Source organism: Antrostomus carolinensis, unplaced genomic scaffold, assembly GCF_000700745.2.
Source record: "Antrostomus carolinensis isolate BGI_N321 unplaced genomic scaffold, ASM70074v2 scaffold4282, whole genome shotgun sequence".
Classification (NCBI taxonomy): Eukaryota; Metazoa; Chordata; class Aves; order Caprimulgiformes; family Caprimulgidae; genus Antrostomus; species Antrostomus carolinensis.
In genome coordinates this window covers 1700-28836 of record NW_010298832.1, presented here as the reverse complement: position 1 = coordinate 28836, position 27137 = coordinate 1700, and the positions used below count along the sequence as shown (strand labels likewise).

At 39.4% G+C, this 27137-nt stretch overlaps 1 protein-coding gene across 1 annotated transcript; it reads right to left on the bottom strand.

Annotated features, from left to right (window-relative positions):
• Nucleotides 1-147: 147 nt before the first annotated feature.
• RIF1 (replication timing regulatory factor 1) lies at nt 148-27137 on the bottom strand (the record flags this gene model as incomplete). The annotated part of the gene is made up of 30 exons (XM_010162578.1): nt 148-368; nt 1157-1265; nt 1692-1845; nt 2835-2950; nt 3051-3128; nt 3378-3518; nt 4258-7044; nt 8622-8676; nt 8758-8847; nt 9542-9684; nt 10191-10334; nt 10704-10803; nt 10995-11197; nt 11662-11704; nt 13342-13606; nt 14946-15045; nt 16414-16563; nt 16805-16912; nt 18217-18397; nt 18489-18562; nt 19993-20079; nt 20473-20573; nt 21584-21646; nt 21898-22008; nt 22271-22444; nt 23598-23718; nt 24796-24947; nt 26279-26417; nt 26515-26607; nt 26948-27137. Coding segments are annotated over 30 exons (6493 nt in total), but the record flags the coding sequence as incomplete, so codon positions are not given.

The window sequence follows — 27137 nt, the reverse complement described above, 5'->3', positions numbered from 1 at the left end:
CGCAGTACATTTTGCTCATATAGGTGTTAAAAAAAATCTTCTATAGTACGAAACTGCACAGTTTAAGGAATAATTCACCAGAAAGGAAAGCAGGTTTTGGGGAAAACAGTTGTAACAAAATTATCCTTACTCAGAAACGATAAGCAACTAATCGGAACCTTCATGGGGCGGCGATTTCCAGCGGGACTGCAGGTTTTTCATGATACAGTTTATCATGCCAAGAAGTTTTTCTTGCATCTCAAGAAGCTGACTTCCTGAATAGCTGTGGAGATCTTCAGAGGTCAGCTGAGCAGCAAGAGTGTTCATCTGGCTCAGGAGATCCGCCGTGGGCTGGTCATTGGTGTTCAAGACACTGGGTTCAATCAGATCTGCAAAGGAAGGGAAGTCAGGCAGTGCTACCTGCGGGGCTGGGGCTGAACCTCAGCACAAGTTGGCTGCAGCAGGATGTTCCAGCTGCTTTTGGACATAAATAACACATCCAAGCAGCCTGCAAAGCATTTGCTGCACACAACACGAGAGCATCTGACAAAGGCAGCCCTCAGAACTGCCAGCGCCTTACCCCAAAATCCAACTTTTAAACTGGACAGCTGAGAAGTTACTCCCGAGTCCCTTGTTCTCCAGTTAACCCAAATATTTTGAGTATCTCAGAGGAAGAACAAGCACAGATTCCTGTTTGAGCTGCCAGGCCAAACTGCCAATACACACAGATTTCAAATAAAAATCTAGACACCCAAATCCAGAACATGTGTCCAGGGGATGGTCCCCGTCCTGTCCCACCCCCCGCAGATGAGGCACCACTTTTAATCTCTGCTTCACCTTCCTGGTTTCCCTGCACACCCAGAACCACGGCAGTTACCACGGTATTAAACAGAGATTCAGAAAATGAAGCACTTGGAGCCCTGTCTAATGTATTCCTCACATGCTTCTGCAAGCTCCTTTAGGGAAAAGCTGCATCTTTCCCCTCAAAATACAGAACAAGTTTTAAAAAAGCCACTGCTACGGGGCTTCAGAAAGTGGCTAAATCAATCAGCCATCTCATGTGCTAATATTAGCTCTTAACACTCAAAAAAAGTCCAGTGCTGCCATGTGGAGAGAATGAAACCAGCAACAACAGCAGAAACATCCAAATCCCAACCAAAAATCCAGCAGTAGGTACCTGTTGCAAGTTTTTCTTCATCGACAGAAAGACATTTATCCTCTACATTATTTACGGGCTTTTCTGCATCTTCAAGCACTGCAATTTCCTCAAATCCTCGAGATTTCAGCTGAAGATTTTTTTTGGGGAGAGGATAAGAAATACATTTACAGAGAAAAAACAAAACAAAAAACTCTAACCCCCTCAAACTACAGAAAACCCCAAAACCCTAAACACCAACAAAACACACACACACACACACACAATAAAACAACAACAAAAAAAATCCCAAACACAAAAAAATCCCAAACACAAAAAAATCCCAAACACAAAAAAACCTCCCCAAACAAACAAACAAACAAAGAGATTAAATGCTGTTTTAACCTCATAACAAACACAATGATTATTAACAGTCCCTGTTACTCTGACAGGTGGAGGTCACATTTCAAAGTGCTGTTTCTAACGAGGAAAAAGCCCTCACTATTCCTCACGATGGATTGCCAGCAGGTCATCAGGCCAATATTGGCTTTTTTGGCTATTAAAAATCCAACTTTACCTGTTGCTCATGATATCCTTTAAGAGCTTTTTTAACACTGGAAACTTTGGGAGAGCGGATGGGAAGAGTTTTGATCTCTGATGCTGTCAGAGTACTCAGGTCACCCACTGTCTTAATGTTCTTTGCCCGAATGAGCTGCCCCAAGCCCCTGGCGCTGCAGCAGAGAAAGAAAAATGGTTTAATTACACCAGAATTCCTGTCTTTTCTGCCTGGCATGATGGAGAAGAAATTCATCTTACAAGAATGCTGATTCACACACACGTAGCTGAATGAAAAACTAGAGACAACTGATGTTCTGTCCGCAGCAGCTCACCTCTTTGCAGTTTAGCCTCTATCCATCAGAGAAAAGCCCACTCCTGTGTGGTAAGAGTGAAGGAAAAGGAGCCGAGGACACTGGAAAAGGCACTGAGCAGTTCCCACTGCACAATCATGGAATCCCAGACTGGTTTGGGTTGGAAGGGACCTTAAAGCTCATCCAGTCCCAACCCCCCTGCCACCAGCAGGGACACCTTCCACTAGACCAGGTTGCTCAAAGCCTCATCCAGCCTGGCCTTCAACCCTTCCAGGGAGGAGCAGCCACAGCTTCTCTGGGCAACCTGTTCCAGTGTCTGACCACCCTCACAGTGAAGAACTTCTTCCTAATATCTCATCTAAACCTCCCCTCTTTCAGCTTAAACCCATTTCCCCTTGTTTTGTCATTAACTGCCCTTATGAAAAGTCCCTCCCCACCTTCCTGGAGCCCCTTCAGGTACTGGGAGGCCGCTATAAGATCTCCCTGGAGCCTTCTCTTCTCCAGGCTGAACAGCCCCAACTCTCTCAGCCTGTCCCCACAGCAGAGCTGCTCCAGCCCTCGGATCATGAAAATCCCACTTTGCCTTCAATACACAGAAAGCTCCAATGCCTTTGTCACGGATCACGAAGCTCACTCTGCTCTGCCAGGTGACCTGGAGAAAGCTCTCTCTGTTCCTGAATTCCAAAAATAGTTAAGTGTCTCCCCCACCAAACCAACCTCCCTCCTTTACAACTATTTGGTGAAAGATGTCTTTGAGTCACCACATTTTGCATCAGAAAATTTGGTTTTGTAGGTTCAGCAAGCATTTGGTTTCTATAAAGCGTGATCTTCAAAAGCAACAACCCACTTACCATATGTTTGATGTAATCTGAGGTAAAATCACATCAACTGGTGCTTTGCAGCCAACCAAGGCGGGATACACACATTCCGTGGGGCACGGCAGTGACTCCTTAGCCATTTCTGTAATCTTGAATAATACAGAAAAATCGTTAAATTAACTATCACACAACTGAATACAGGAAAAAAAAAAATATAAGAAGAGAGACATGAACCAAAGCACTTCTTACTAAACACTTCTTTGAGCTCTTAAATTTAGGGTTACGAGATCCTGGGGACAGAAGTCCTTTGGTTGGAGTGGTAATATGCTGGATAGAGAAAAAAAAAAGAGGAAAAAAATATCTCTCAGGACCAGAGGAATTCAGTGAATTGTAAGATTCTAGCTACCTAAGCCTCAGAGTGCATCTGTCTTCAGTGAGCAACAGCCTGAGCCAAGCAAAACACCGATCCTCTGCTCTGACTACTGTTTGCAAGTGACTACAACAGACACTAAAGGAACACGACCCAAGATAAACGCGAGTCCTTGTGTCACACAGAAGATAAGGAACAGAACTTACCTTCACCTGGGTATTAGACAAGATTTTCAGACTTCGGGAGGATGGTGAAGAAGAATGGGATCTAACAACAGGACTTCTCCTGTCTATGTCATCCGCCAGTCCTTCTTGATAGATGGGGTTTGCAAAAGAGACGCGACGAATCTGTTTGGAGAGAGAGGGAGTTGTCAGAGTACGGACTCAAACCACGACACGCCGTACTCAGCTGGAAAGAAAGTCATTAAAGTTCTTGAATGACACAGATGATGTTTCACTCCAGGACAGAAACAGTGGTTTCCTTATTACCAAAGAAAACATTAAATGTATTTTGTAAAAATAAATGCGTTTTCATAGAATCCCAGACTGGTTTGGGTTGGAAGGGACCTTAAAGCTCATCCAGTTCCAACCCCCCCTGCCAGCAGCAGGGACACCTTCCACTAGACCAGGTTGCTCAAAGCCTCATCCAACCTGGCCTTCAACACTTCCAGGGAGGGGACATCCACAACTTCCTTGGGCAACCTGTTCCAGTGTCTGACCACCCTCACAGTGAAGAACTTCTTCCTTCTTCTGTAAAAAGCTGCTCAAAACCCAAAGTGAGACCCTGACTAGGTACACAGGGGTTCTGCAGGAACACTGCTTGTGCTGCAACCCCCAGGCACCAGGTTGGACTTTGGTGCTGTTTCCAAAACAAAACTCCCCACCCGAAGCCCCTGTAAGGCAAAAGCCCACTGGTGCTTGTCCACCACAAAAAGAAATGGGTAAATCTTCAGGTTCAGATGAAGGAAAAACAAAATGGTCAATAATTCAACATATGTGGATGTCACCTCAGTACAGACACCGTTACACATCCCAGTTATGATCTGAATGACCCGTGAGGATCACAGAATGAATCACATCACGATACCTTATTAGCAGGGGACAGGGAATCATCTTCTTGGCTTCTTTTGAAACCTCTCTTTAAAATACTGGTGGATGGAGAAGCTGAAGGAGACCACATGCAGCGCACCTGCATACCATTGGGGCTTTCATTAACTATCGCTAGACCATCATCTTCTGGCTTTCGGGGTGACTCCACACCGTTATTTTCTACTGCTTCTTCTCTGTCTATGGTCATGTTTTCAGGCACAGTAATTTCAGTTTCCACTAATTCCTCCTTTATCTCTCTGTCTTGAATAATGCAAGTTTCTCCTACAATGTTCTCAACTGCTTCTTCACCATCCCAATTGCTTTCTAGCTCATTCATCTCGTTTTTCTCAGGTTTGATAACAACAGCCAGTCCCTCAGGTTTCTCCTCCAGTTGTCCATCCTGACTTATCTCGTCTTTTTCTGTAGTGGTTGGTTCTTTGCTCTGATCCTCTGCAGCCAGAGAGCTGTCACCAGGCTTGTCTGACACGAGCTCAGACAGAAACTCTTCAGTTTGGTTGTTCTGATCAGCAGGTTCTTTCATTTCCACCATGGAGCCAGTGATTTCAGCAGCTGGACACTCTGGATTCTCTAGATCCACCCCCACTACAGCACCATTTCCTTGCAGATGATCTTCAGAAGTTCTCTTGCCTTCCAAGTGAAAGGTGCTGGGTTCCTTAGGAGGATGTAATGGAGTGCTCATGGCACAAGGTGCCATGGACAAGCTCTCCTCAAAATTTGAGCTCCCAGACATCGCTGATCTACTTACAGACGCCTGAACTGGGGTGGTTTGGGGCTGGTTCAGTTCAGGAGCCTTCTCCTTTTTTGATTCAGTGAAGGACGTCAGTTGCTGCTTTGGCTTTTTACAACAGCAATCACAGTTCCTCGATCTTTTCACCCTTTTACTTCTTTTGTGCTGACACTCGGGCAGTTGCGCAGAGGACAGATCAGCACCTGAAGTGTTTGCTCCTGGCGTGGGTTCAGGCAGAACAGCTGAAGAGTCTCCTGTGGTCGTTGGCTTCTCAAGGTGTTTATTTTCTTCTGCTGCTTTTGAATCTTGATCAGACACACAGGGGCTGGTGAACAACTCCATCAAGGTATGGCCCTTGTTTTGTTCTGTATTCGTGCTCCGTGTGTCAGGTGGATTCTCTGAGCTGGCTGATCCCACAGCTTTGCTACTGTCTGTAGGAATTACTTGGTTTGCCAGGTCACACGGTTCAGATGTCGATGCAGCATCTGTGCTGACTTCATGGCTCAGTTCACCTTTATTTCCTTCCAACACATCCTTAGTTTCGTTTCCTTGGGAAGACACCTCATGGCTGTGGCTTCCCAACTGTTGATCTTTCAATTTACCTTCAAGAGAATCACTTCTATTTTTCACTTTTGCATATTTTTTCTTCTTTGTGCTTTCTTCCTTGGTCTCAGAGCCATCAGCCTCCGAGTTTTCTATGCTGGAAAGCAATCCTTGTGAAGATCTTCTTGTGTGGTACCGTGGACGTTCAATCTTCTGGACAACTGAACTCGAGCTACAGTCTTGACCTTCTGCGTCAATCCTCAAGTTATCTTCTGCCCTCTTAGCACTTTTGGTCACTTCCTCATCAAGGTCCCTTAAAGCAGGAGACTCCTTGGAGCTGAAGTCCTCTGCAGCAGATCTCTCAGGTAGGCTGCTTTCCTTTTCATTGGTATTTTCTGTGCTTTTCCCAGAAACCACATTCTCCTTTAGGGATACATCATCTGTAGCCTCCACCATCTCCTTTTGCTCAGATTTTTCATCTTCTTTACATGTCTCTCTCTTTTGGCAGCCATCATCTTTATCTTGACTATCTGCTGTACCTTCTAGAGTTTCTGAACGTAGTCTGTAAGAACGTCTTAGTGTTTTCTGATGAGGAGACACGAGTGGAAGCTGACTGTCATCACCTGTGACCTGCTCAGACGACGGGGTCGCCTCGGGGGGTGTATTTTCTTTAGAGTCTGTATCCAATACCTGGGCCTTTTCTGTTTCTGCTATCATATCTTCAGCTTTTTTAATTTCTACTTCTGTAGAATGGAGAGCTTGGGAATGAGCAAGGAGAACATGTTCCATCTCTTCTACCGTAGAACACAGTTCACGACTGTTTTCCATGCTGCTGTAAGCAAGAGATTCCTGGGTGCTTCTCTCTTGCTCTGACCTAACTGACAACCTGGAATGCTTACGCCCCTGGTGCTCCATCCTGCTCTGCCTGCGAGTCAGCCTTCGGATCGCAGTAAATATTTGTTCTGGCTCAGACTTCAGAGACTTTTTATTTTCTTCTGCAGATTTTTCTGGTTTAGCACTAGTCTTGCCTATATTTGTGTTTTCCTGTTTTTTATCTGCCACAGAAGGAGTTCCAGACATCTCTGATAAACTGTGCAGTGGCGAGAGGCTGAAGGGTCTGTTCCCTGAGCTGTCAAATTTCTCCAAAGTGATAAAAGATTGCCGCCGGCTCGCGGGCTGCGGCGTTCCAGAAATTATGTCACTTGAGGTTGAACTGTTGCTGACGTTTGAAGTGTTCTCATTCCCTACTAAGGGCTCTTTTGAAGCTGTTTCCCCAGGGCTTTTTTCTAATCCCTCTGCAACTGATGGCTCCTCCAGCATCTCTTCATCTGTGTCCCTTCTTGACTCTCCCTCACTGTTTAAAGTCGAGTTCTCTGCGTGGCTAACAGGTGACTTTTTCACACTGGCAGCATTCCCAAGATGATTAGCTGATTTGCAGTCCTCTGTGATTTCACCAGATTTCTTGGTGCATCCTTCACTCTCTGCATTTTCTTCCTGTCCCAAAAACATGAACAGCAAAGTATTAGAGTTTTGCTATAAATCATAGACTGGTTTGGGGTGGAAGGGACCTTAAAGCTCATCCAGTCCCAACCCCCCTGCCAGCAGCAGGGACACCTTCCACTAGACCAGGTTGCTCAAAGCCTCATCCAACCTGGCCGAGAACACTTCCAGGGAGGAGCATCCAAATATAATATAAACAAACAAACCAGCTCTGGTGGAATAGAAAATAAAACATCCACAAAGTTTTTCAAACTACCCTTCCTTCAAATTATTTTCTTACCTGTCCTTTGGTAGTTATAAGACACAAAGATTTTTTTTATTTTTTTTTAAAGTAATTTAATCCCAAAACAAAGAACTGCAAAACATTTTATTTAAGTTTTGCCAGAGATATTAATAAACCTACAACTAAAACAGTTTTTATGAAAAAATTCTGCTGTGTTTTACCTACTGTCTGTTCGGCACTACAGTGGATCAAGTTAACTGGTTGGTCAACTCCTCTCCAAAACAGAACAGATCTATATTTAGGATTTATAATATATATTTTTTTTTCTTCCTCAAATCTACTATTTAACCCACCTCAAGCCCTTACAGTTCCATCCAACAGCAGTTCAGAATGTGGTAACATAGCCAGGCTGTTTAAAAGCATGGTCCACTAGAGTAAGAAATCAACATTAAGACTTTTTAAAAGTGAAAACAGTTCCAGAAAAGCAGGATGCAGATCAAATGCATCTGCTGGGGGGGGGGGGGAAGGGGTGGGGAGGGGGAAAGTGTTATGGAAAATAACTCAGCAGTGGTACCATGAAGCTGGGCAATTAAACAGTTCTGAGGACAGCACCACAGCAAGTCACTGCAAGTCTGTGCTACAGCTTCTGGGTATTTTTATCTCAATAAAGTATCAGTCAGAGGTAGAATATACACACAAGAAATGTGTATTATTAAGTATGTATTATTAAGTGTGTATTAAGTATGTATTATTAAGTGTGTATTAGGTATGTATTATTAAGTCATCATTAATGCTTCATGATTGGCCCTTTCTAGTGTGAACTATATAAAGCAGAAGACAGCACAAAGAACACTGCAACGGTATTAAATTCACCTCTGAAAAAATCCTGACTTCACCTCTGAAAAAATCCTGAATTCACCTCTGAAAAAATCCTGAATTCACCTCTGAAAAAATCCTGACTTCACCTCTGAAAAAATCCTGACTTCACCTCTGAAAAAATCCTGACTTCACCTCTGAAAAAATCCTGACTTCACACCTTTCATTCAATTCTAGATTCACGGAACCTGTGTCAGTATTATTCAGATGTGGAAATATAGAGGAAAACCAAGATATTCTCAAGAGTCCTAGAGGTCAATCAATACAGAGAAAGGAAATTATTCCTGTGAACTGATACATTTGGGGGTACATTTATTTGCTTGAAGCGTTTCCAAATCCATCTTAAAACCATATCATGGCCAGTAATCAGAGAGTTGTGCCACTAATTACCAGAGCTATTAATATGAAGAAAACATCACCGGTATGGTTATAACTCTGACATCTTAATTACCATTAGACAATGAGAAATTACCTCAGGCTTGTTTTTAGTGTCTTCTTTTGCATTTTCTTTTATAGATGGTTTTTCCCTAAAATAGAAGTTACTTCAATTAGAATTGGAGCAGAAAAGGGGGACAGCTTTAATGTATATACTGGCCACAACTACTCACAAGGAATCTTCCTGGCTTTGAGTATACTGGGAAAATAAGGTATTATCTTGCGACGTGTCCAAATTGTTGTACATAACAGGAATACCAACTCTGAAACAAACCCAGAAATGGCAAGTTTGATTGGGAGGCCACTCTGCAAAGAATTCACCAACACATGATAACGATATAATCTAGCTGAGTTCCCATCCAGCACCACTGTACACGGATTTTGCTCACACTGCCTTTTTGTGAACAGCTCTGGTAGCTGCCCACGTACAGAAAATTTAATTTCCTCACATAAAAAGAGAAGATAATTCTAAAGATTCCCTTGCAATTAAGATTGGTTTTGGGAATATCCCAATTTCTGATAAGCTGCTGACATTAGACTTCTCGTCAAAGTTAGAAGTCCTCCTTCAGATCAGCTGAGAAAACTTTTTCATTTCAATGATTTAAGAAAAATGTTGGCTTCCATTTCAATGCATGAGTCAGGAGGTAAAAATGTAAACTCCAAATCTTCAAACAGGTAACAGAGTATTTTTAATCAAAATAGGAAACTTTTTATCTTTTATTTTATTTTTTTAACTTTTTATTAAACTAATTTAATCAAAATAGATCAGAGAATAATTTGGTTGCTTTACAACAGTCAAGCAAAGAACTTTTGTTAGCTTTAAACTTTATAACTTGTAAGAAGAGTAAGATTTAATTATGTATAGCAGTCTGAGATACAGGAATGGAAGTTATGGCAACCTGACATACTCAACAGGGTGACATTTCACATCACATTTACACACAACACATTACAGACCTCTTTGACCTAAGCACTTCTTTTTGATGTTCTGTCAGTATTCTTGCTTTTGTTTCTGGAGGAATAAACACAAAATCAACAGATTTCTCCTCTTCCAGAAGTATCTCATTTTTAGTCTTTGAAGATGAAAACTCTAGTTTCAGCTACAGAAAGATAAAATAAATAAATAAATTAAAAAGCTGGATGAGAAACAAAATAGAGGAATTGAAAAATGTTTTCATAGTTCAGATACAGCCACCCTGATCGGACAGTTCTCCAATATCTGCAGCTCTTTCAGCAGGTTAATCAGCACAAGTCTGCAGGTTAATCAGCACAAGCCTGCTTCCACACCTCAATCACTCCAACCCTGCAACCAGAGCGAGGTGTGAGTTCTGTGTCTGGCTGCCTCTCCTCCCACCCATCAAGCAGCCTTCCTTCAATGATCCCTGCTTAAAATTCAGGAATCTGTAAGCTTATCAAAACATTTTAACATGAAAATTTAATTGAAGTGTGATACAAAACATCAGTTAGAAAGAAAAAAAAAATATATATATATTTCAGCATCACATAATTAATTAATTTTTACTGAGAATTTAGAGCAGCACACTAGCTGTTCTGCTGCAGGACGTAATGGACTTGATTCTGTCACACCCATCTGTAAACACCTCACCTTTGCAGATGTTCCTTGCACGTTACTGGACTTGTCTTTTACTTCATTTTTTAGTTCACTTGTCTGGGCCAATATAGAGTCTCGTTTTTGACCCAACTTTACGTCTATTCCACTGATCTTCGCATCCAACTGTGAATTTTCCATCTATTCAAATAAAAATACACTGAATGCACTGTATGAAGAAACTCCAAGCTCACAAACACATCCCGAAATGTATTCATTTCTACAATTAAACTGCCCATGCTTCCATTTTCCTCTAAATGATGTAGAGGATGACTGAAAAAATTAGTTATTTCAAACAAGCTAGTAGAACTCAAGATTTAAAACACAAACACTGTTAAGAACCTGCTCAGTCTTGACAGTGTTTGCTCAGCACAGTTTCTCATTCTGAACATGATGCAAGTGCAGGCCACTCACAGTTAAATAAAATAAAAACTGGCCTTGCCACTACCTTCGAAACAATCCCCATGGAGTTATACACAGTAAAGCACCCACTGGGGGCAAGATATTTACCACGTCAGAGAATGGGCCGCTGTATTCTTCAGCTATCTCAATGCTTTCAAAACCAGGCAGCAAGAGTGGAATTTTCTTTTTGGCTTGGCTTAACACAGATCTGCTCAACAAAAAAGAAATGTGAATTTATGGAGGGGAGGGAAGGTGGACAACAAGACCAGCAGATATCCCAGCTTGCAGAAAAAGCAGAACTCAAGTGGTAACCAGAAAAATACCGACTCATTTGTACATAAACTGAGATCTCTTCCTTTAAAAATATATAAATATATTAAAAAAAATTATGTATCTTACTTTAATTCTTCAGGATATATTAATGAGGTAGTCTTTGCAAAGGTTGCATTCCAGAAGTGGGCACACTGGTTGCGGATCTGTTTGCTCTTGTGCTGAAATACGACACAGAGCAAGGGTGAAACCTGCTCTAGCAGTTTGCTATCGTAAGAGCCGGTGCAGTGAGACTGCAAACACAGGAGAATCTCGCCCAGTAGTTTTTCAAGCTGAGGGAGGGAAGAAGCAATAGGGTTTTTATTTAATTCAAATATCACACATATTCACTACTTAAATGTTGAAAACATTATTATCCCCTAGAATAGTACGGTCTGAATAAACAAGATTAAACCCCACACCATACAAATAGCTAAGCTTATCAGTCTTCCCTTTACCTTTACAAGGTAAGAGATCTTCCCCTTCCCCTTACACTGAATAAACAAGATTAAACCCCACACCATACGAAAAGCTACGCTTAGTAGTCTTCCCTTCAGCTAGTTTTTTAGTAAAAATATGTATTGTTTAAAAATTAAATCTCTACCTTCATTATATTTCTAATTTTCTTTTTTTTTCTTTTTTTCTCCTTTTTTTTTCTTTTTTTTTCTTTTTTCTTTTTTTTAGCATATAGGATGGATGGCAAAACCCTAGTGTCACACATTTTCCCAAACCCCAACCGTGTCTCTAGTAAATTTACCTTGTTGTTGAGATTACTGTAGACTTTAATGGCATCAGCAAGCCTGCCAAAACAAACAACAGAAAGTTATATTTTGCTGTCTCATTTATCCTAAGTGTAAGAATCAAACACACACACACACACACACACACTCTCGAGCACTGCGCACTAGTTTTAGTATAAAAATTGATGAAATGGTGTGAAACAAGCCTCCCTTTGGGCAATTAAAAATGTTCTGATGTAAATAGTTTCAAGTAAGCTTTTCCTTTAGCCCCCACTGATATTTACACACTAACTTTAAGAGAAACTAAGAGGAAAATCAGTAGTAATCAGTACAAACTTCAAATTAAAGGTTTTCTGATGAAGTAACTACTAACTGCCTTGTGTTCCTCTTAACTCTCTCCCCACACAGATTTCCCAGGCCCCATAAATATCTGCATTAAATAACCAAAATACCACTAAACTAAGTAGTTTAATGTAAATAAATCCCCTAGGAACACCATCCTGAACAATGTGACAAAACTGCACTTGGTAATTCATTTTACAACCTTGTGACCTCCAACCTGAAGAGGTTCCCAAACTTGTATTTCCTTATATGTGCCTCCCTTCAAAAAATACATCTCCAACACTCCCCTGTCCCTTTTAATGACTAATTCTAAGAAAGACAACTCTCAAACAAAGGCAGATGAGATGGGAAATGGAGAGGGGTGGCATTCAACTCAACCTGACGCAGCAACAAGTGGATTCTTGCCTCTGAGACAGGGACTCCTGATGAATTCTAGATAAGTGGTAGCAGTCCTGCTTCCTGCTTCAGTAAAAGCTTCAAGAAAACATTTAGGGGCTGACTGGCAGCATCTTATCCGACCCCCTCTCCTCCCAAAAATACTCAAAGCTCTACTCAGTTCTTTTCCTTCCCCTGAGCACATCTCAAGTACATCTCTTGCATCATCAACTACTCAGACACAAGCCTCTGCCAGCCCCCTCTCACCAAGCCCCTCACAATCCCACCGTGCCCAGGGAAGAGAAGCTTACCACAATTAAAAGAATAAAAAAAGCAAAGCCACATGTGAAAAATAAAGCACGTAGCAACAACCAAGTATTTCTCAGCACTTCCCTCTGCCTTAGTGCACTTCAACTAATTGTGATTTCTCTATTTCCTACGAAAAGTCATGCAGTTCCTGCCCACCAAATTATTGTTCATAAACATCCTGACTGTAGTGAAAATACAGAGCAGGTAGAAACCAAACGCTTTAGTTTTGCCTTTAGACAAGGCATTCACTCTGAAGAGAACCATTTTAACCACCAAGCTCTCAGAAGTCCCACAGGTTTCCTTTCACACATGACTAGGTAGGTTTGGTTTTATTTCTAAAGAACAGCATTACCACAGAGACTGTTACTCACAACTGAGGCTTTTTGAATCCCACTGAAACTCAGGGAAGGGCAAGGCTGTGCTGGGGGCTCTCAGGTAACACACCTGTGACACACCTGTGCCTTCCAGCGAGGCTGAATCCAGCCAAATACACACTGCTCTCAAAGGTGACAGACTGGGCAGGAGTTGGAAATTCTTTGCACCTTAGTGGCAAAGCTTTGAAAAACCTCGGGCTGTATTTAAACACACCGCTCGCTACAGACCACAAAGAATTTCACCCACGTGCAGCCACACAATGAATCCAGTTTTCCAACCATTCTTAAAATACTCACTTTGTTTTTTCATAAAACACTGCCAGAGGTTTTGAAAAAATTGCAAACATAGTCCCAATCACTGAAGGCAATGAAACGTGGCTGATGATGTTGTGGAGAATAGCGATAACTGAAGGACCGACAGAGACCAATGTTTCTGAACAGATTTCTTTGGAACTGAACACATGGAAAGAGTTTAGTAACATCACCAGGAGTTTAAATAGAGAGGCAAGCTTTCCAAGGGGTTCCTTTTTCTTCTTAGACCAATCTGTAGGTGTCTGTGGAGCTGACATTAAAAAAAAAAGAAAATTAATTATTTTTTTTTCCTATCTAATCAACATGCATTACAACAAAACACATCTCAACTCTTTGTCTATGTGAGGAACAGAACGTTGAATCACAAACTGCATCTACATACAAATATTTGGAAACTAGACCTCAGAGAAAACTTAATTTTTAATTAAGGGGTTGCCCAGGGCAGTGGTGGAGTCCCCATCCCTGGAGGGATTGAAGAGTCGTGTAGACACAGTGCTGAGGGACATGGGTTAGTCATAGGGGACTTGTCAGTGTTGGGTTCATGGTTGGACTCAATGAGCTTGAAGGGCTTTTCCAATCCAGGCCATTCTGGGATTCTTTAATGCATAATTTTATCATAATGCTACAGATATTCCTCTTATTTATATTTATGGTTGGTCATACTTAATGCTTTTAAGTATCTTTAACGCCTATTTGCAACAGGACAGCAAGCACTCCAGAGATACTAGCTGATACACATACATTCTGGAATAGGTGAGGAGGAGGGAAAGGGAAGTATCAAGTTTTATTAGTTCATTTATTTATTTCTTAGTTCATTTATTTATTTTTAAGTGAAGCTTCCAGCACGTTTTTCCTCAACATTTCCAATGAAAGCATTTCATTCTTCCAGCAGTCCAACACAATGTCTTACTACTTTCACAAATTCATACGGGGCAGAGAAATTATGAAAAGCTTCACTTTGTAAATCATTTCCTCAGCTTTCAGGGCTATAACTGGCAGCAGGGAACAGAACAAAGAAAATTTTAAACACAATGACCTTTTGGATTCTGTTTAACCTATTCTTGACCATTTCATGCAAAGCAGCTTTGGGAGCCATAGCTTTTCAAATATTACACTAATATTTTCTCATCAGTTTTAGGCAGGTAATATATAATTAGACTGTGGATTATGATCAGGCATAACTGCTTCAGATTACATCTGAAGAAAGGAAAAGCAGCAGATTTCACATACAAATATGAAATCATAGCCAAAATATCAAATATAACTTCACAAACCAGCAGTGTTTTACAGTTAACTGAAAAGTAAAGTGGTCTCAACGTTTACATCCGTTTCAGAAGTACTTTGTCAGGCTCTGCAGTAACTACACAGAGCAGATCTGAAACTCCAATATGTATATTAGATTATACTTTTAGTTCCTTTTTATGATTTTTTTTTTTTGGTCAATTCCTTCTGTGCTTAATAGTACATGCAGCATATACAGACCATTGATATCCTACAGTCACCACTTCTTCATCTACAACAACTTGTAATTTTCAACCAACACTGGAAGAAAGTCACAGGAAACCCACAATACTGAAGTATTTTCTTACATCTGTTTTTTGGCTGATATTTAGTACCATACGGTGCAAAGTTGATGCAGTCAACCATAACTGATATAATATGGGTGAGACCATCCATCATTGAAAACATCTGAGGAGGAAACAGAAGTCATCAGCAAAGCCCAAAAGAGCGGCAATGAAAAACAAACCAACATGTTGTCTGTTCAGGACAACAACACAACAGCTTTTAAATTTAAAAGTGGATGAAATTTGTCTGCATTATCAGGTGAGACTCAGATAAAATTACATTTAAAAATACGCACATTCACACAAGCTGAAGTTTTCCCTTTCTCTACAAATAAGACATAAGCACATATACAAGCTAAAGAAACAAAACAGTAACAGGCAGCTGTAAGAAGGTGTTAAGATTTAAGATGCATCAAAAGTATTAAGGTTCAAGGTACCAGCTTTCTAGGAAAACATGTTACCAAATGTCAGCATGTGCTTAACTTCAGCTACTGAGCAAAGCCTGGTTTCCAGAAACACAGGTAGAACATTGTCATGAACATTCAGGGAGCACGATCGATTTCCAGTATGTTCAAAAAAGATCGGTCAAGTTTCCCACTCCTTCAATTCATCACAAATTCTTCTAAATAAAAACAACCCAACTTGCTTTTAAAAGGAACATCGATGTTGTGAGTTAGAACACCAGTTTAGTTTCAATACAACTTCCATACTGAAGATCTAAATTGTTTAAGCTTGGCTTGCTTAATAATTATTGATTTTTGAAAACTGAAGTTCATCATCAGGATACAGCAGCATCCAAAGGAAGTTATAGTGATGTAATCCTCCAGATTCCATTTTTCTTTCTTATCTCTTTCTTATTTATTCCTTTCACAGTATTTTTCCACAAGACAGTCAACTTTAAAGCACAAAGGATTTTATGTTCCAAAGCTAACGTTCACTGGCACTTACAGACACTGTCTTCCCATATATCGTGGGCTTGCCAACACACAACAGATAAAGACTTCTCTCTTTTATAAAACTTTGAAGTCTTAAAATTTTAGTGTAGAAGGTTGACATAGTACCAGGAATATAACAAGTTATGCCCTCCAAATGCTACAGTGCTACTCTATCCTTCTGAATTAAAATGCCTGTTTTTGTAGTATTTCTTAATTCAACCTGAAGTTACTTTATACACATACACATTTCAACCGGACAAATCAAATTTACCATTTATTTTCACTAAACCAGTATTACTTCAATAGTTAGAAGACAAACCCAAAGACTGCTTAACTGCTATTTTATATTTAAGCTTTATAATTATTTTTACTCTCTTTTTTTCAACCCGTTTCTCAACTCTAACTCACGTTAGCAAAAAGAATTTTGTTACGGCTTTATCCAAAACACTTTAAGTTATAGAAAGCACTACATTAAGAGTTTACAATAGCTCTTATATCTAATTTAAAATGTATCTCTAAAGTATTTATATAGTTCAATATCACTGGTTTATACTCACTACTGGAGTTTCACCTTCTAGCCCAGATATTATTTTGGCACAAAGTTCTTCACAGCATAGGTTTTCTTCTGCTGTTGCCACTAAAGCGGCACAGCGAGCAAATGCTCTATACAGGTCTGACCAAGTGCGCAACAAGGATTTCATAGTTGGCTTTAACAACAGAAAGAAAAAGTTTATAAATATCAATGTCTGTGCAGAAAGAGAAAAATCTTGCTTTTAAGTTTTCTTCTCCTGTCAAAACCTATTTAACTCAAGAATTCCAACCGTGGAGCAGTGGTCCAATGTATATACGTATTGGTAATGAACTCTTGAGATTATCTGATAGTATTTAATAGGTTTTTTTTAATAAATCCCACATAATTTCTAATCAACATGATGCATTCACTGTTACCTGTGGAAATTCCTGACTGGGGAAGATGTGTGACACTGGTAGCAGCAATGCACTATAAACAGCGTTGAAGTTGTGCTCCAGTGCATCACCCTGATTTACTTCATTAGTCTGCAATGAGAAAACAATTCTTTGGTTAAGGAAGCTGCAAGGTTTAGCTGACAAGTAAGGATGTTCCAAATAGATTTATTTTGTACATAAAATCAGTGCAAACTAAACTGGCAGTGGCATTTTTAAATTAACTGTTCTCAGTTCTTTCAAGAGTTCAAGCTGACCCTACTATTTAAAGAGACAGAAAGCATTGCTTCTGAATTCCCAAATAACTTTATTCCAAGAATAAAACCAATGAATTAGAAAATGTCTTCTGGATTTTTTACTTATTTCAGCTGTAGGAAGTGATGACAACAATCTACTTAAAGCACCTAAAACTTTCTCCATAAATTCTAAGATTTTTAGGTCTAATGACTACATGAGGATAGTTCAAGTCCTGCATCACAGTCATCTTCCTTCTCCTAAGTCATCTGCAGAACCTGTTGAAATATTACAGTGTATATGGCTTTCCTTAGGGCTTCCAAACAAGAAGCCTAACGTTAAGGGCAGTTAATGACAGAACAAGGGGAAATGGGTTTAAACTGGAAGAGGGGAGGTTTAGATGAGATATTAGGAAGAAGTTCTTCACTGTGAGGGTGGTCAGACACTGGAACAGGTTGCCCAGAGAAGCTGTGGCTGCTCCTCCCTGGAAGTGTTCTCGGCCAGGCTGGATGAGGCTTTGAGCAACCTGGTCTAGTGGAAGGTGTCCCTGCTGCTGGCAGGGGGGTTGGGACTGGATGAGCTTTAAGGTCCCTTCCAACCCAAACGAGTCTGGGATTCTATGATTCGTAAGAAACACTGTTCTAATTATGTCCTAAAAGTCACAACTTGGTACTTATTGTATTTTCACATAAAGCAAACAAGTCTCTCAGGTTCTAAAAGTTAAGAGGTCCTGAAGGGTGAGTTTCTATCCTTTACAGCAGTGAGACTATGCCAAGGAGAGAAGGCTCAGAGCACATCTATAAACATGTTTATAATCCTAAAAAGAGGAAAAAAACCCCATTCCTAACACTCTACTGGACACTGTACTTAGGAGTGATCATTCTTACTGACTGGCACCACTTTAAACCACACTTTGGATCACTACTCCACTGCTGTCCTTCATCTTACCTCACTGCAAACATTCACATTCCAGCTAGGGACTTGAAAACAACAAAAAATGCTGCACACATTCCAGTTTCAACAACATTAATTACCAAGGCTTATGTAATTTTACCATCACTTCAAGACATGTAATTCCTAAAAATACATTAAGATAAAAGATCAGCCCAAAGTTCCCCTGTGTGGTTTTTTTTGGGGGGGGAGGAAGAGGAAGGATTAATTACCCGATTAATCCATTCGGTTAGTGGATTAACAACAATACTCCACATTCTCCAGAGATGCTCCTTATTTTCCACTTGCTTTGCACTCTCATTAATAATGCAGATCACGGACTCACTGAAAGCCAGTGGAGACGTAGGCCCAGACAAAACATAACCCACGAGCGTTTCCAGAATTAGAAAGAATCTAGGGAAGAAAGTTAAACAGGTAAGATACTTTTTTCAGCTGAAGTTAGGAAAAATTTCTATAAAAATCTTAAACTTTGGGGAGTTTGTACCTCTCATCTGTTACGCAGCATTCCAAGAGGTTATCGTGGAAGAGCAGCTGGATTAAGAACAAAGCTGGTGTTCCCTTGTAAGAGAAATTTCAGAGGTCAAAACAACACATACCTTGATCAAATTAAATGGTGCTTCACTGACATGTCTATCTATCCACTATATTTAACTCTAAGCCACAAATTTGGAGTTATTAGAATTGTCAAAAATTGTCAATTCTAACACTTCAGAACAGAAATGAGAGGGAAAGCTGGAAACCTGAGCTTCTTAGATCATTAGAAACCTGAGATCCTGGTGTTTCAGCAAAATGCCAATTACATTATAGTTGAAGCAAAAAACCTCTCTGTTTAAAAGGCTGCTAGTTTTATAGTACTTGGTCATGACTGCCTTGAAATTACACACAATGCAATAACCTAGGTGCACATAATGCAAACAATGCAGGTGATGACACCTGGAACAAGATGGAGCAACCTGAGATGTGCTTATTTCAAGGTTTCAGCATTACATCTTTTGAACAATCTCTGGTAAAATCTATCAGTCACGAGTATTTTGGGTTTGCTAATGTTCAAGTATTTAACAAAATGCATTGAATACCTGCTAATTAAAGCTTCAACCACCTTAATAAAGTTCTGATTCTTGTACCTATGTCAGCAAAAGCCTCCAAATGTAAATAAAACACGTGGGGGAGAAAATGCTGGGAAGAATTTAGAGAGTTGACCTCTTAAGCCAATTCTGGGAGACAAAATTTTGCACTACTCACTTGAGTTGAAGCATTCACTTACTCTGCTACACTTAGGTCTTCTCTCACAGACACTTGTCTGCTTTTAAAAGCCTCCAAATGAATTCTGTGCAACAATGTGAAAGTTTAGCTACTTTCACAGGCTAGAGAGCTTGGTCTCCACTGCTGCAAAACAAACAAGTTGCCTCCTACTGGTGCATGTAGAAGAAGAGCTGAGCATCATCTGCTTTGAAGTCTCCAAACAACCTTTTAAATTTTTAATCTAACTGGTACTAATCAATACCACCATGTTTTCTGCAGTAGACTGCAGCCAGTAAATTCAGGCTGTATTTTGCTGTGTCTTCTGAACTTGTGAAATAATGCTGTCTAGCATGACAGTCTCTGCTTTGCTTCTGTGCATTTAATTTTTTCTGAGGAACAACACTTGCTACCTTCCCTTAAAGTACTTCACTCTATTGACTTCAGAACATTTCCCCTGAACACGGGTTTTCAGTATGTATCTGCAACTTGTATTTTAAATCGTGACCTGAATATGAGAAATCCTCTTTCATTATTACAGTACTTTCAGTATATCCCTTTTTATCTAGAGATGGTTAAATTACTCATCAGAAGAGAGGGCTGGATTCTGCAACAAGGAGTAATATGGGTTCCTGGAAGATCTGGATCTAACAACTTAAGAAGTGTTCTGTATGTTTGTGCAAATACAACATCCTAACACATTTCAGCCTAAAAAGAAAGATAAAGTTCTGGAATGAAGCGAGACTCACATTTAAAAGATCCATATCAGCAACCTGATAAGCTGGTGATCCCAATACTTTTGGAGGCAATTCCTTAACAGTAATATCAATGAGTGACTAAACAGGGGAAAAGAAGAAAACAAAGGTAAATAATTTTTTTTTTCTCCTGAGGGCTCAAATATTTTCAGTAACACACAAATAAAAGGAAAATTGTAACAATTGCTTCCCCTTAGTAAAAAGAAAAAAATCCATTGTGAAAGTAAGTGTCCTTTGAAGCAGAAGGTTCTGGTAGAACCCTGTACCCACTTCTGTGAACACTGATAAATCTGAAAAACACTTTTAATTAAAGGAACCCTTAACACTATGCCGTCTGAGGAGAACTGCATAATTTAGGAGTTTACACCAAAAATTCTCTCTTTTAAAGAGACCATTCTCCTAAGTTAGATGCCAAAAGCTGCTACCCACCAGAATCCAGACCATCAAAAAAGGAAGGAGATTTAAAAAGCTTACCAGTACTTTCTGCACAGGAAGACAATTTGATCTAACGATGTTTTTTAAGGCCTGAAGCAACATGGTCAGTATTTCTGACCCTTGCTTTTCCTTCTTATTGCCTAGAATAAAACAAATCTACAATTAGAGCAGAACAACGTAATGGTCACCCTGACCATCATGTAAAAAGCTGAAATATACTGTAAAATAAAGAAATTCTGTGTATATTTATAGACATATACCAAATACTTAAATAGATTTGGATACCAAGTCTCTGCTCTGAATAACAGCATGACTGAAACTGAAAAGTCTGAATAAAAAACCCCAAAGTTTTATTAGTAAAATGGAAAGACCTTTGTATCATTTATAACCTTGACTTTGACAGGCTAAAAAATGTTGTGAAATTTTGGATTCATCCAAGCCATGTACTTCATTTCTCTTATGCTTTTCAGTTAGATCTTTCAATAGAAAAGACTTCATTATTAAGAATATTCTGGACTTCCAAAGTCTTTACAGAGTAATGAACAATTTTTAAAAATAGGAAATAATAACTTCTATACATCTGTGAAGAGACTATCCTATAAAAGAAAATTTAATTAAAGAAAAAAAAGGTAGCCATAGCCACATAACAGACTTTACAGTAGTTTGAGTAATGCACTAAATGTCTCAATTTCTCTACACCGAGGACATGGGGTGTGTTTATTTTTTTTTTTTTTTGAAATGGAGAGAATTCTTCAGCAAGAGAAGCAGTTAAAGTGCTTTTTGACTTACTGCTACATGTAATACACCTGCTGGGCCTTCCCCAATAAGCCTCACTGGATCAGATGCATATGATTCTGTATGTGTCACACAAAGATGTAGGCATCATGGAAAGCATCAGTTGTTGCTTCAAAAACTACTGATGATGCTTAAAGTTAAGTTTTACCAGCAATGAAGCAAATACTACTTCAGGTCTAGTCTTAAAAATAACCCCCCAAAACACAAAAAAAACCCAAACAAACCCACCCCCCCAAAAAAAAAACAAACCCCAAAACAAACAAACCCAAGACACAAAAAACCCCAGCAAAAACCACACAACTAAAATACATCTAACTGGTCAGCAATGATAAATTAAAAAACCATCACTCTTTACCTGATTCAATAGCTGTTTTTACATATCCAGTTATGTCTTTCCATATAACATTCAGCATACAATCTACAAAACAGCATAATATTTTTGTTCAGCTTGTAATAAAAACATTAAACAAAAATTGCAGTTAAAATAGAAACTGTGTTAAACAACAGACTTTGTTGTTAGCCAAAACTGACATAAGCTTTCAAACCAAGTCAGACCAGTTCTATTTAATGTCAGCACTGGAATGTTACAGAAAGTGGTTATTTGTGTTTTGGTTTCCCTCTCACTTTATTTTCCAGAAAAGAAATCAAATTTCACCACTAAATTCTTACCAGAAACTTCTTTTCCAATTGCAATAAAGCCATCCTGAACTGCATTGATAAGTGTGCTGGCATGCTTACAAAAAAAAGAAGGGCTACTGATCAGCGGGTACTGGAGAGGCTCTAGGAGAACAAGGAAACATGTTCTGTAAATCTGTTATTTTGCAGTCTGCTGGTAAGATAAGCCTTAAAAATAATCAAGTACATATGGGTAGTTACAGCATTTAACATAAAAGCAACTTCTAATATTAAAGATGACAACTAACAGTTTTAAATAAACACTTCATGCTAATAGACATCTTTAAAATCTAACAACACTGTCAATTTCAGATTATGTGGAAATACTTAAAAAAAACCCAACCAAACAAAAAAACCCCACATTTACCTAAACTAAGCACAAGTTTGTTTTGCTTAGCAAAATCTAAAACTTCTGGTCCCATCAAGAAGTGAAGCAGCATTTCAATTCCCAAAAGCTGGATGGAAGGAATCGCCACCACTCCTGCTGTACTAGAATTCAAGGTCATCCTCGGTGTGACTGGACTTGGAAACGGGAAAGGACCTAAGTGAAGGAAGAAAAAAAATTACAGTCTCATATTTCAACTGCAATCAAGTGAAAGGAAAGATCCAACAGCCCAAAATCCCAAAGTTAACATCAAAAGAATAAATCACAGACTATTGTTGGCTGTGCTAGATAGCACGGACTCTGTTCATCCTTCAGCAGGGTTTAACATCACAGTTATAAAAATGGCTTTTGAAAGTACAAACATCTTTGAAAGATTGCAAAGTCTCAGGTGCCAAACTTTGTTTTGGCAACAAAAGTGGAAATTGTGGTTATAGAACGAGTTACATGCTATGCTACACACTAGTTATTTAGTAACTTTACTGTTATGAAAGGGTTTCCCTTAGATAGTTTTACACTGAACATATTTAAGAGGTCTCACACACAAAGCGTTTTGACCAACCTCAGTCAGGATCTCACAGAACAAAAATGAGGGGGTTTTTGGGGGGTTTTGTTTTGTTTTTAAAAAAAGGAACAAAGGAATATCTACACATCCAGGACATTTCCACACCATACCTGAGGCTTCTAATTACAGCAGCCTAAAATGACACAAGCTGTGAATGCTAAGCTTCCCGTAGTGAGAAGAAAGAGAGGCAGTTCCTTATCTCAAGGATTTAGATGTAAAGCTCAAGTAGGTGTGATTTCACACGTATTTGAAGTACCAAAATTATTGCTGTATTGTGATCAGTGGGTACCTATTCAGGCAGAAACTAAACATGCTACAGAAATGAGAACAGCATATATAAATAGCACTCATTCATACTCGAATATATGAAAAAAAACTCAGTTTCAAAGCAAAGCTCCCTTGCAAAAGAGAACACAATTCAGGACGTTGAGACCGGTCCTTAACACAAATTGATTAGAACAATTTAGGGAACTTGAAATATTGACTACAACAGTCCAATTTTGGCCAATGTAAATCACCATAGAAGTTCATAGAATGGTTAGGATTGGAAGGGACCTTAAAGATCATCCAGTCCCAACCCCCCTGCCAGCAGCAGGGACATCTCTGACCTCTCCAATGAACGTGCAGAAAAATTACCGTTTTCATTAATAGTATATTGCAAATTTAAAAGTATAAACATGTTAAATAGAACATATTATACTATTAAATTATTAGAATATAGTTGGAAACAGGCTTCTACTTTAATACCTGATTTCTGTGCAGGGGTTGCTGAGGTTAAACTTTGGTTGGCTGGTAGACGTGAGGGAGTTCCTTGCAATGCTGCAGAATGATCTAGACTCAAAGTACTCTGGATTAACGGTACACAAACCTGCAAAGATATCAAACCTCAGTGAAAACAGGTGGTGACACATACAAGCCATAAGGCACGAAGAACAATGTGTTCCAATTATCACACAGACTGTACTGTTGTTCACAGCATCAGGGTTTCAGAGTTTCTGGGTACTTACAACAAAATTTTTAAGATGCAGTATAAAATGTGTACACTGATACATGAATTAGAAATGGCTGGATTAAATAAAAACTCATGTCAGAATGATCCAACTGGAGCATATCTAAAAAGTTGGGTTTTTTTTTTCCTTTATTCCTGAAGTTTAACTTCATTAAATTCAGAAACCTAATAGAAACACATTCATTCCAGTCACAATGAGAGTAGGAATGAAACACCTGGATCAGTTTTCTCTCTATGCACCTTTCTAAGTATTTCATAGAATCATAGAATGGTTTGGGTTGGAAGGGACCTTAAAGCTCATCCAGTTCCAACCCCCCTGCCAGCAGCAGGGACACCTTCCACTAGACCAGGTTGCTCAAAGCCTCATCCAGCCTGGCCTTCAACACTTCCAGGGAGGAGCAGCCACAGCTTCTCTGGCCAACCTGGGACACTGTCTCACCACCCTCACACCAAAGAATTTCTTCCTCACATCTCATCTCCATCTCCCCTCTTTCAGCTTAAACCCATTTCCCCTTGTTCTATCATTAACTGCCCTTTTCATGATCTTTGCAGCATGTTTTCCTCCAGCAGACTTTCCAAAGCACCCACTTGCACAGTGAAAGGACAAAGCAGTCCTTGTGCAACGTGCTGATGTTTACCATTGTGGTGCACTCAGCTTTTCACCGAGATGCTCACATGACACACAAATATGAGATTCTGTGATATGCTCCCACATCTTTTTGGAACTTTAAGATTGCACATATAGCATCTTGACTTGGCTCTGCTATATATAACCCACACACACAAGTCAGATTTGGTTCCTTTTATTTTAATAATAAACTAGAGAAAGACAAAGCAGGTACAGAATAAGTCACAAAGGTAAGAAAGAGGGGAGTTAGCTTCACACACTCAGTACTGGCTAAGTGACTATGCTATGACTATTGCCAGTTGTGTTACCTGTTCAAAGTTTGCAGGCAGCTGAGGTCCCAGCCTCATGAGTAAGTACCACCAGACCTCCAGCTTCGTCAGTGCCAAAGCCTCTGTTCTCACATGGATGGAGCTCAGCGGCTGCATTAGCAACTTCAGTCTCTTAGCACTGCACAATATATCTTGAAGACCAAAAAAGAAAAAGAAAAAAAGCATATTTTTAAGCAACACAAAAAACTAAACAACAGAAAAGGGGAAATTTTTAAACCATTATTTTTTTTTCCTTATGTATTTTAGCTTATAATTCAATTAATGACAATTTGCAAAACTAAAATATATAGTTTTAGTTTTAATACATAGAAACTATCACATAAATGCACCAACCTTTCAGATTATTTTACTGCTCTAACTGTTGCCTAGAACAACCCTGGAAATAGCAAAGTATTTCTTTCCAATAGCAAGACTGAAATGAAATCTCCTGAATACTAACATAACCAGAAGGAAATTCGCTCTTGCTTGCTATGTTAGAGTCCTATCTGCCACAGTAAAAGAAAAACCACTTCAAACATCTGTGCATTGCCACTGGATGAGAATGAACCACCTTAAATACAGTGTTCTGAGGCCGCAAATGACCATTTCCCACTGAAGCAGAAATAGCATAGCATGTCTGGACAGATGTTTGCTCAAGCTTAGGCAAGTGTTCAAAGAAGAGAAGAAACTTTTAGCCAGCTCAGCAGCATCAGAACCTGTCCACCTGCAATTGCTCAGGAGCTGCTGACAGAAACCACGTTTGCAGTATCCCATCCCTCATTAGCCACACTGGAACACACACAGCCAGGGCAACTGTGCTGGGGATTTTAGCTTCTGATAGAATCAAATCCTTTGTTAATTCATTTATGGGAAACAACAATCAGAACAGATGGCCAGGTAAGAAACAAATTTAAATGAGTTAAATCCAGCTAAACTAAGAAATGTCCACATTCAGCTTTCTCTTCAGGACATACACTAAAGGAGAAGCAAAATCAAGGTAATAAAAAAAATAAATATTGTGTGTTTTGACACAGGCTAGACTTAGAAGACTTGTTCAGATCCCAGCTATTCCTTTAAAGCAACTTTTGTTTAAACACCTCTAGAATCCTGAAGCATTGCTCCTCTCCACAGCCCAAAATACGATCTACAGAATGTTTATTCCCTATTTCATTGCTGTTTGGATCAATTAAAGCATTACAAAACAACAGCTTGTTAATTTTAATTCTATTCATTTCTCCTAGCAGAAAAATTAAGCTAGAATTACTGATCAAACTGTCACTTCTCTTAAAAAAACAAAACAAAACACAACACACTTGAATTTTATTACTTATGTGTATACACACAGTATACATCACTATATATACACTGCAGATACTACGTGTGTATCCAGCAGTATGTACCATAGTATTGACCATTATTAGACAGAATATTTTCTAAAGTGACAGCAATCAAAAAGAATTTAGGTTAATTTTTTTTAATCTACCTGGATTTAGAGCAAAATTATCTATTAGACTCTTCCATGCAATGAAGGCTATTTTCTTTACCACTGGTGAGCCACTACGAAATCCAAGTTCCTCCAGTTGCAGCAGGGAGTTGATAAAACTGCCACTACGATGCAGGGTCTGAAGATAAAAGAAGTTCAGAATTAAGGTATTTATGTTGTCATAAATTCCTTCCCTAAAGATTCATGCTTGCAAAACTTACTACTTTCCTGCTTACCTTCCCAAGTAATTTGACAAACAGCGGCCATAATTTTAACACGTACGTCTCATTTTTTGTAGAAAACAATTTCTGAAGTTCTGAAATTAATTTCTGCAGAGAGAAAGAAACATTAACTCCTCCAAGGAATATATTCCAAGTATTCTAAAGACTATATACTCATACCAATGTCTGGAGACACAACCAACCTGGAACTCTGCTATTTCTAGATCAGAAGGATTTAATTCTGTACCACCACACAGCATTTGCTGGTAAATACAGTGGCCTTCTATTTATCTTGATGTTACATCAGTTGTTCTGTCAAAAGTGCTGTCATCAAGAAATTGCTGTCAAGCTTTTTGCTATCACTACCTACACATAAAATTTCAAAACCCCCCAACCAACCAACAACCCTGATTCCTGTTATCTCTAGAAAAAAAGCATTTCCACTTACTGTGGTCATGAGGTGCTCGGTGACAGCCGCTACCTCCTGCTGTTTCTGGAGAAGCAGTGGCATGCCCATCTCCAGAGCAGTGGCACCACGTAACTGCACCTTATGAGCTGAGTGGACGACCAGAGGAATGATCAGTTTTGCCCACCTTACAGCTTCTTCTCCCATCTGGGTTGGAGTTTGCTCCATTAAG